An 11073-nucleotide genomic window follows, 5' to 3' on the forward strand; every position below is an offset into this window, starting at 1 on the left:
CGAGTTTAATAGAGGGTTGAACGCACAAAATTTGGTGTTAAAATAGTTAATAGAAAAAAATAAAAATAGTTTAGAGACGTGACATTGTGATTGGAATAATTTTAGCCCTCCATCAAAATAGACGGTTAGATAAGAGGAACAATTTTAGTCCTCCATTAAAATGGACAGTTAGATAAGAGGAAGAATATAAATTTTATGTGGTAGGAGAAGCATAAAAAGCTTGCTTTTTTTTTTTTTTTTTTTCTTTTTTTGAAAGAAAGATAAGTGTTAAGAGCCAATTTTTAGAGAGCTAGCCAACAAGCTCAAATGTCTCTTTCGAGAGAGTGATTTCAAAAGCAATGTTTCCTCTTTTTTTTTTTTTTGAGAGAGAGAGATGAAATGTCTCTTTTTGAGAGAGAGAACTCAAAAGCCATTTTTTCCCTTAAAAGCCCTTTTTTCCCTCAAAAGCCCTTTTTTTTGTGTGGGAGAAAGAGCGAGCTCAAACGTCTCCTTTGAGAGAGAGAGAGAACTCAAAAAGCCTTCTTTTAATGAAAAGCCTCTTTTCTTGAGAGAGAGAGAGCTCAAATGTCTATCTAGAGAGAGAGAGAGAGAGCTCAAATGTCTAGTGTGAGAGAGAGAGAGAGAGAGAGAGAGAGGGAGGGATGTTAGGAGTCAGAACTCAAGAAGCCTGAGATCACTTTCTAAGAATTGGAAGTTGTACAGTTCCATTATTCGCTATAATTACAGAGGACAGCTATCCATCAGTTTGTGGGACATCTTCCCTTTAACCTATCTCAATGATCCAAGTGTCTTCAAATATCTGCCCCTTCAATATGATGAGGTTTTTATAAGACCTGGGTTTTGTGAAAACAAAATAAAAAACTTCACCTCAAATCCTAAAAATCTCTACTATAGGCTTTAAAATCAATTTTTCAAGACGATAATAAATTTTGAAACTAAAAAATATCATACAGATATTACGGTTATGAAAACACTTATTTTTAGAGTAAAATGAACAGCCTAAATAATTTGTTACCATAACAATATTTAGATCTTGAAATTTAAATATTTTTTACATAACCATAATGTTCAAGTAGAGATGATGAATGTAGAGGTTTTCCAATGCTTGAACTTGTATAAGGGGAAGATTTATTTATTTTGATAGAGCTACAGCCCTATCAAACCATTTTCCTTTTAACTAAATTCCTCTTTAAAACCTACCCAGACCTTTAAAATGATTTTTCCCTCTTCTTTTATTCTTGACCCGTCACATCCAAACTACTCTCACAATTTCAAGCTCCCATCTCCATTTTGTTATTAGTATTTTTTATTATTGTTTGTTTCTTGATCAACCATTTCTGTTAACCACTAAGCCCTTATTTGCTAAAATATTTCTCTTGAATAGAATATAATAATCTGAAGTTGAATAGAATATAATAATCTGAAGTTTAAAGCCCTTATTTGCTAAAATATTTCTCTTGAATAGAATATAATAATATGAAGTTTAAATTTTCATATAAAACATGTGCAAAAAACCAACCCCAATAATCAAACAGCAAATAGAAACAACGGTGCAATTGGCATACGGATGCATCCGTAGCTGTAGAGGTAAAATGTACCTTCAAATTTTATCATGGTATATAATTTTGATGTAAACTATTCTTAATATTATCTCAAAATCTAATTTTATATTTAATTATAAAATTTTAAATTTAAAAAATAATTAAAATCAAGTAAATCTATATAAAAATCTTGAGATTTGACAATGTAAATAATATTTTGTAAAATGTACTATCTTTTAGATTTAAAATCTTTTTATTTTTCATGGTCAGATGTTCGAGATGATTTTTCAACGTTAAAACTACCTTTTCCAATAAATTTTTGAGGTGCATCCATAGTTCTAACTTTAGATAAACTTTTTCCTAGAAACAATGACCGAAAAGATTAACGATATGAGGGAATCTATCTTCAATATTTATATATTGATCACGTGCAAACCAAACTGATTATAAAAACACAGTAAAAAGGACAATAAATGAATATGAGAGAGAAACTAGCAGTTATTGGTAGAGAGAGAAACTAGCAGTTATTGGTGGGTAGAGAGAGAGAGTGTGTGTTTTGGTAAAGAAAAATAATGACTAAGATGATAGAACTTTCTCAACACAAACATCTGACTTCAAATTCTCAAAAACTTGAGGGCATACATCAGGTCTAAGGTACAAATGTATTCATCAAAGGACATCCATATTCAATTGTATCTGAAGCTCATAAAGACTGAGAGAGAGAATGAATGAAGACAGAGAAAGAGAGAGAAAAAGAAAATTTATATTATACGTTTTATTGCTACAACCGCAAATAAAGTTCAAAGAACAGTGGGCTTATCAGCTAGAATCCTTCTTCCTCCTTGTTTCCTAATTGGATCCAGCACCATAAATCCTAGAAAAGGTGACCCACTTGCCCCAGAGAGAGACCCAATTTCTAGAGAGAGAGAGACCCAAATCCCTAACAGAGTGCAGAGTGAGAGAGAGAGGAGCCAATTCAGGAGAGACCAGAGAGTCCTATATGTACAAAGACGGTAGAGAGAGTGAGAGAGAGACCCCAAATTTTTTAAATATCAATATATAAAGGGAATGGAAACAACATCTATCATAAGTTAACCAGGCCAGTTAATGGCAACCCCCTCCATAAAAACACCAGAGAGAGGGAGAGAGAGAAGCTCCCCTACTACTGAAATCTAATGATGTGTAAACCCCAACTGCAGGAGAGTCCTAATATTTCAATCCCAATGGCAGGCACAGAGAGGGAGGGAGAGAGGGAGAGAGAGGAGTCACTACTAATGAAATCTAAAGATATGTTAACCCAAACTACAAGAGAGTAAAGTTATGTCCACCCCAAAGGCAAAGAGAGAGAGAGATCTACTGACATTTAAAACCCCTACAGCCCGAGGGTCCTGATTTTAATCCCTGATAGCAGACTAACACACGCACACACAGGCGAAGAGAAGACCCACTACTAATGAAATCTAATGACGTGCAAACACCAACCCATGAGAGTCCCAGTATGCAGGACTCCGAACTGAAGAGAGAGAGAGAGAGGAACACAGACCCACACAAAGAAAGCCCCTTACTAGTGAATTATAATGATGCGACTGCCATGAGAGTCCTGATACGTAGACTCCCAACCCCAACCCCAACCCTCCCACCGAAAAACAAAACCACACACAAACACGCAGAGAGAGAGAGAGAAAGAGAGAGAGAAACTCAACCTAACGATATTGTAAACCCCAACAAGAAGGGAGTCCTAATATGTAAACCCCAACTGCAACAAAGTATGTTCCCCAAACGCAAGGGAAGCCCTTCCTTAAATCACAGAGGAAGTCCTTGTTGAAGGATCAAGCCAATTTCATGGCCCTGTAAAATACCAGATCGGCGCCTCTGGCTTCCGCAACGCCTCTGGAGTTTTCATAAAAGGAATGCCAAAATCCATTCCCACGTTATAAGGGGCCCCGAACTTGAATTCAGCATTCACATCGTGCGAGTTCTGCTCATAACCCTGATCAAACACCTTACATGGATCCAGAGGCAGATCGTCTCTGAAGTAGATATCGAAGCCATTGTGGTTACCTCCCATCATAGCTCCATGCCCAAACATGTTCTCTTCATTTGCAGGCCTGAATCCATTAATAGGTGGATTCACGAGATCCATGTTTATATCGATAAGGGTCCTCTGATTATGGATCTCCATGCCTGTACCATGATTTGGGTTGTTCCTGTTTGGCTGCAAAGAAGGGTTGAAGTTATAGGAATCAAGGATGTCTTTTATCCTTTTCTGGCCATCCAAAGGAAGACCCAGATCAGGTAAATCATCAGAGTTGTTGACAATGGCTGGAGTCATGGCTGTCATGTTGTTACTGCCATCATTCCCAGTCAAAAACTTGTTACTGTCATTCCCCAAAAACCCATTTCCATTTCCACTCATTGCTTGCAGGGGTTGAGTGAAGTTGGGGAGAGGGAAAACTGGTTTTTCCTTGCCAATATCAGGCCTAGGCAATGGAAGCCCCATCCCTTGATGGATCTCCGAAGCAAATGGACAATTAGACTGATGATTGTTCTTCGAATTTTTGTCCAAAAAACCCAACTGATACTGATGCGACGGGCATTGAACATTGTCACATGTGTATATCTTCTGATCCACAACAATTACCTCAGTCGGGAGCTTCCTCTTTCGCACGAAATCAGCGGTTTCGCTCTTGATAGGAGGCAAGAGCCTCTCTTTCCCCATACCCAAGTTGAATAGATCAACATCAGGTTTGATCTCTTGAACCTCCATTGTCGCTTCATCATCAAAGCCCTCGACATCGTACTCACTGGTGCTGCTAAAAGTGAGAGCCCCATTCCCATTAGAGGAGGAAGAAGGGGGACAAGCATCTGGGTTTTGTTGGCGTGAGAGAGCCTCCTCTTGGTTCACAACAGCGAGCCAAGTCGCACTCTCTTTTGCAGTCATCTTATCTTGCAAACACTTTGATTGCCTCACTAGCTTCCTTATCTTTGCAATATCAGGAGACATGTGCTTGATAACAGCAGTCAAGACACTAACTTTCCATGCTTTCTTGAGATCATGGGGCTTCTTGTAAGGTGGGGGACCCTGACCTTTAGGGAGCCCCAATTGAGGCCACCATTCCTCATTACCAGTAGGCCACCATGGAGGAGCAATTCCTTTCTCTAATGGGTACCTCCTTTGTGGAGGGTCACAGTGTTGCATAAGAGCTGACAACAAAGAGCCCAATGTAGTATCTTGGAGCTCTTGCAAAGTATGTGGGGTAGAAGCCATACCCGAATTCTCATCACTTATGCCAGGGATTGCGTTGTCAGCTTGGTACTTGGCAATGGCGGCTGGCCCATTCCGATCAAATCTCACTTTCTCCTTCCACCAAGCTCGAAGGTTATCAGAGGCCCCACTCACTGGTTTACCCTTCTCGGGTATTATGCCATAGACGAAGCCTTGAGCTTTGCAAACCTCCATCATTTTCAGCATGTATTTGAGGATACCATCTTGGGCTCTCGACATTTTCTTCCTCCGAGCTTGCTCCTGCGATTGCCTTTGCTTGGCCAGGTCGCCACCCATGGCCTCTTTGCCTTTGCTTTGCTCTTTGAGGCGACGGAGCCTCAGTTTGTCACGCCACATTCTCCTCTCAAGCTCATCAACGTCGATCATCTCATCCTCGCTATCATCATCATCTTGGATCATAGCCGCCTCCCCCTCGTTCTCGACCGTTGGATCGACCTCGGTGGGTTGGGGCATTATGTCGAAATTGCAGGGAAAACCCATCTCCTCGTAAATCCCCATAGAAACACAGCAATGAAAAGTACTTCTTCAGATGCGAAGAGAATACTGTGCTTCTCTCTTTACCTTCAGTAATGGGACAAGCAATGGCAACCAACTCCCACTTGATATATAATGAGAAGAGTGCTTCTCTTTCTAAATTTGTAGGTAACAATTGCAACAAGTAGATCTCTACTAAGCACTAGAGGAAATTTGGAATTATTGCAACAAGTAAATATTACAAGTCACCACCAATTTTCTCCTTTAGAAGGGGGGGAATTTGGATTGAGAAAGCCTTGCTTTCAATCTGGGTTTGATGAGGAGATGCTATGATTGGTGAGAGATCTTAACAAGAGCCTCTGGTTTAAGGGGTAGAAGACATAATCTCAGCTCAGTAATGAATCCACACTGCAATCACAGGAAAACAAACAGGACAGCCAAATTTAGAAAAAGACAAAGAATTATGTTACTTAAATTATAAAATAGAAAAAGAACAACTTATGAATACCACGAAAAATACAAAGCAAAAAAAAAAAAAGAACGTAAATAGTTGTCAAAGAGCGGGTTTTGCATTTCTTCTACTCCGCAACCTTTTAGCATGAAAACCATGTTTCTCACTAAAGACCCAAAGGATCCTTTTCTTTTTTAATCATTTCTCCTCTTATTTCCTTCAATTTGAGTATTCTTTTTGGTACTTGGATGACCTTATACCAGATTCTTATAGATCTTAACTTTTTGTCATCAACATGTACTTTCTGCAGAATCTTGGCAGGAAAAAAATGGCATGTGTAATTAAAAGAGACTAAGCACACAAATTTCTTCCTTATCTGTCAAGTACAACAATAGATCTATATACTAAACAGCTATAAATGCATTTTCAGAAGTTCCATTAAACAAAAATATAGAAATTTTTGAAAAAGAAAAAAAAAAACACGAGAAATCTTATGGGATCTCGAAAAAAAAAAAAAAAAAAAAAACAGACTTTTTTTTTTTTGGGCATGAAACCGCTGCACCATAATGGAAGGCCTAAACTTCTCATGGAATAGCATAAGCCCAAGGAAAAGCCTAAACTTTTACACAAAATTCGAAAGAGAAAGCCTTCAGTCTTTGCTTGAAACAACAAAACCCTAAGGAAGAGCCATAATGCTTGCATAAAACCAACAAAACCTAAGAAAAAACCTATTTTTTTTCATGAATCTAAAAAAGGGACCTGAATTTCACTTAAAACTTGTGCAGGGAACACCAACAAATAGTCTTAAAAGACAAGAAAAGTCACTAGAAAAACAGAAGATTATGTAATTATTAGTAAGAAGGCATAAGAAAAATAATATTTTTACAAGAAATTCAAAAGAGATAGAAACCGGTCATAATGCTTCCTTTTTTTTTTTCTTTTCTTTTCTTTTTTTTTTTTCAATTTTAATAACTTGGTCTCAAATGCTAATATGAATAAAAACGTCACCCGTTTCAAAATCAAATTTACTATTTTTTCTTATTATTCCCCTAAAGAAGCTGAAAGAAAAAACCAAATAAACCAAAGCCCTGGAAAATGTGCCAGATTCCGTCAAAGATTGGCCAGAAAAGTTATGAATACACCGGAAACTTGAATCTTTATCCAAAAAAATAAAGACTCATAAACGTAAAAGAGAAAAAAAAAAAACCAGACATAGAACACTTCTTCATAGACTAAGTAATAATTAGCAACTAAAAGAAAATGCCAGATTTCCGACAAAGTCCGAGAAATTTGCAGAACCAATGGATCCTTAAACCACGTAAGAAAATGTTTAAAGAGGAGAGAGATACAAAGATGTCCAAAATCCAGAAAAATTCTCCAAAATTGATCTTCACTGAAATATTGGAAAATCTGACACCTAGAGAGAGAGAGAGGAGGGGAGAAATGTGAGGAGTGAATTAAAAGGTCTGGATTATGTCTAGATATCCAAAAGAGGCAAAAATGCTATCTTCACTGAAAGATCCCCAAATGAATGAGAGACAGAGAGAGATTATGACCGGCAATGGATAGAGAGAGAAAACCATGAACCATGATATTTGAAGAGGAGAAAGAAACAAAGAATGTCACATATCCGCCTAAAATGCTCGAATAAAATTGACTTCACTGAAAAAACAGAAAATCTGACACCTAAACGCGAGAAGTAATGCGAAGAGTGAATTAAAAGCTCCAGATTATGTCATAATATCCCCAGAAAAACGTGATAAAATTTACCTTCACTGAAAGAGAAAGATCCCAAAATAAGATAAAGAGAGAGAGAGAGAGACTATCCCCAGCAACAATAAGAGATAGAGAGCCATAAAAGGTCCGATCTTCTCTGGAAAATTCCAGTCCTTTGCTGGATATCGGGAGTCATATGCTTTGAAACCATTTTTTTTTAAAAAAAAAAACTGAGAAATAATAAGAGAGGAAACATAATAGAAATCATTAAAACTTAGAAAAAGAAAAGAAAAGAAAAATACTTCACCTTCTAATAAAGTGTTTCCCTTTTTTCAAAAAAAATCCCATTGTAATAATAAAAATTTGAAAGTCCTAAGCTTTTACAGTGTCAGAAAAAAAAAACAGATATCACCTGAAAATCAATGGAAATGAACACTTCTCCACCATATCTACCCTTAAACTGACACAGAGAGAGATCAAAGAGAAAAAAAGGTACATAAAAATTAAAAATCGAGCAAAAAAGGAAAGAAATATAGGAAACAGTAAATAGGAAAAAGGAAACCAAGTGACAAAACAGCAGACAGAAAAAGAAAGAAACAGAGACTGAACAGAATAAAAAAGAGAACAACATCGAATGAAGGAAATCAAATAGAGATGTGTAGAGCACGAAGAAAATTAAGAACACGGAATCGAGCAAAGGAAATCGAAAATAAAGAAATAGAGCTGAGGAATTCAGTGAGAGAAAGGAGAGAGAGAGAGACCAGAAACAAGGAAATTGAGTGAAAACGACAAACGAAGTGTTGAAGTGATGGAATCAATAGAGTGAGAAATGAAGGAGATAAGAAAGAAGCACAAAGTGTCTGTGAAATTTGAAAAATCAAAAGGAGCGAGAGAGAGCAAAAAAACCGAGAGCAAATGGAGTGAGAAATGAAATGAAATCCATGGAGCGCTCACACTTGCTATAGATAGGAGCTTCCCACATACGCAGTGTATGAAATCAGCAGAGAGAGAGAGGAAAAACACAGAGACAAAGAGGAGGCCAAAATTAAAGGAAATAAAATTAAAGGAAATCCAAGGAGTTCTCAAAATTGCCTTTGATTCGGAGCTTCTCAAACAAATACACATTGCAATAAATCACAGAAGCAAAAAGGAGTGAAGAGAGAGAGAAAGAGATGAAAGGAAATCCATGGAGCGCCCTAACTTGCCTTGGATTTGGAACTTCCCTCAGAGGTTTCGCCATTGAAGCTCCTGTCAAGCTCTGAAACTAGAGAGAGAAAGAGGGAGAAAACGAAGAGCGAGAAGTTTTTTTTAGAGAGAGAGAGAGAGGGGAAAGTGAGTCCAAGACCGGTCCATTGGTGGTGATCTGAAAGTTAAAAAAACGATACCACCGGTAACCACGGTCGGGGGTTAGATTTAACCGTGGTTAAGTCCGAGCCATTAATGCTTATTAACCGTGGTTAAATCGAGTCCTTATCGCGTAAATCCTTGCCCTCGCTTCCTGGAAACGCAGCGGTTCACTTTCCTTAATGACCAAAAAACCTTATCCTACGTTGCAAATTACTTGGATGCCCTTTTAGATAGAGGAGTGGAAAATGACCATTTTACCCTTGGTGGCGGTGAACTCGATTAGCTTAATGGGGTTTTGGAGCGAATTTACTATTTTGTCCCTATAGTTTGAGGAATATTCTGGGATGCCAGCCGGTAAAAGACGAAAATGCCCCTAAAAGTTTGTTCTACCTTATTAAGAGAGAAAATTGTTTCATGTGCGCTAAACCACATTTTCACGTATGCGGTTTAGAAAGTATCAAGCATTCATTTTAAAGGTCGATGCAAATAGGTACTTCATCTAAAAATAATGAAAACAAACTGTCTAAATATTTTTTTTATTAAAATTATCGTTTTTAATTTTTAAAATTTATTTAGTTTTTTTATATTAATGATCTCCATGTTAGAGATTACATGTTCTTAAAAATTAAGTCTTAAAATCCATCTCAAAAGTAGATTTATCAAGAGGCTCGCACTTCTACATATGCGGGTTGGCCGCATAAAAAACGTATTATTAAAAGATTGGGATATGTGGCTTGATAAGCCACCGAAGTCCCTCACATTATTTATATTTTTTTTGACATGTTAACAGTAATGAGACGTTATATTGAGGCATCAATCCCCCTAGCCACCAATGCCCCAACACCACTTCCTTAACAAATTGGCATTATTTGACATGGAGATAATCAATTTGAAGGTTTTTAAGCATCAAAATAATTTGTGATTAATTTTTCATTGTTTTTTTTAATTTTACACGGCTAAGCCTAACTCTGATAGGGCCAAGTCCAGACCTAAGCTGGCCTTTCGGGGCATAGGACTAGGCTAGTGGCACGTTTGGCCCGACCCAAACCCAACCCATTGCTAGCTCTATTTTTAATTTCCAACCCATTGCCAGCTCTATTTTTAATTTCACTACTCACTACAAGGTATGAAAACAAATATTGAGCCATCCAATATTTTGACCCGATGTTTTGGAACCATAAATTGGATTTGGATCCACAAACCCACAATAGCAAGTTGGATTAGCCGGAACGACAATATGGATCAATATAACCAATGAAAGCTCGTTTTGGGTTGTGGGGAGGGGGGGGTGTAGAACCTGGAGTACCCAGACATTTGATATGATCTAGATTGGTAATTCCTGATTCAAATATTCAAGGTTGAAAACATACCTACATCATTTTTAGAGTTATTTTTTCAGCTTCTTTGATGACCAATCCCTGTTAAATTAACTTTTTTGCATAGTTAACCGACAAAAATGACAAACTCGAAATCACCCGAGTCATCTCGGACCTTTGTGGGTCTCTAGTGACACATGACCCCACATTAAGAATTCACCTTGGACAAAAAAAGTAGGGTAAATATCAAAATGTCATAATCTAAAGAGTGAGGTTTATATATGGGTTGCCTCTTTATACTGTAGAAATATGGTACACCAATAAAATTTACTTAGAGATGTCGTTTTGGCGTGGAAAACCTTATGATGCTTTCAAAATCTCTTTTTATCTTCAGTTATAAAATTTAATAAATAGTACACATCGATCAAATCAATAAATACTTAAAAATTATGAAAATAGACGGTCTAGATAACATGTTATAAGATACATTATTTTTTGGACTTGAAATTCTTTTTTTTCTTCATGTTCATTCATCTTAAGGTTAAGATGATCAATTACTATATGATTTTTGAAGTACACGTTACTTCAATAGTATGAAGTTGTAACCTTAGATAAACTTTTTTCTTATCTAAATTGAAAAAAAGGAAATCTATATCACGATAAAGGGTGCGGTTTCTATAAGATTGCAACCTTAAATAATCCAATACAAGCACACCTCCAAATTTTATTATAACATGTAATTTGGTATAAAAAATTATTAGGATTATCTCAAAATCTATTTTCATATATAATTATAAAATTTTAAACTTCAAAAATGGTTAAAATCAAGTAGATTTATAAACATATGAAAATCTTGAAAATCAATGGTCTATATAATATGTTGCAAGATGCATTATTTTTAGAACTCAATTCTTTTTTTTTTTTCCATATTCACACATCTCA

General features: G+C 36.7%; 1 protein-coding gene across 1 annotated transcript; it reads right to left on the reverse strand.

Annotated features, from left to right (window-relative positions):
* Positions 1-2284: 2284 nt before the first annotated feature.
* LOC18425219 (ETHYLENE INSENSITIVE 3-like 1 protein) lies at positions 2285-8814 on the reverse strand. Its single transcript, XM_088870868.1, has 2 exons — positions 8674-8814; positions 2285-5709 (listed from the first exon to the last, which is right to left on the reverse strand). The coding sequence occupies exon 2, from the start codon at positions 5323-5325 to the stop codon at positions 3382-3384; it is 1944 nt and encodes a 647-aa protein (XP_088726994.1). The 5' UTR covers positions 5326-5709; positions 8674-8814; the 3' UTR covers positions 2285-3381.
* Positions 8815-11073: the final 2259 nt, after the last annotated feature.

The sequence above is a fragment of the Amborella trichopoda genome, chromosome 1 (genome assembly GCF_054954075.1).
Source record: "Amborella trichopoda isolate Santa Cruz 75 chromosome 1, AtrichopodaSantaCruz75HAP2 v2.0, whole genome shotgun sequence".
Classification (NCBI taxonomy): domain Eukaryota; kingdom Viridiplantae; phylum Streptophyta; class Magnoliopsida; order Amborellales; family Amborellaceae; genus Amborella; species Amborella trichopoda.

What these genes read in the sequence shown, in the direction of transcription:
- LOC18425219 (XM_088870868.1), bottom strand. Translation starts at nt 5,325, where the DNA reads ATGGGGATTTACGAGGAGATGGGTTTTCCCTGCAATTTCGACATAATG.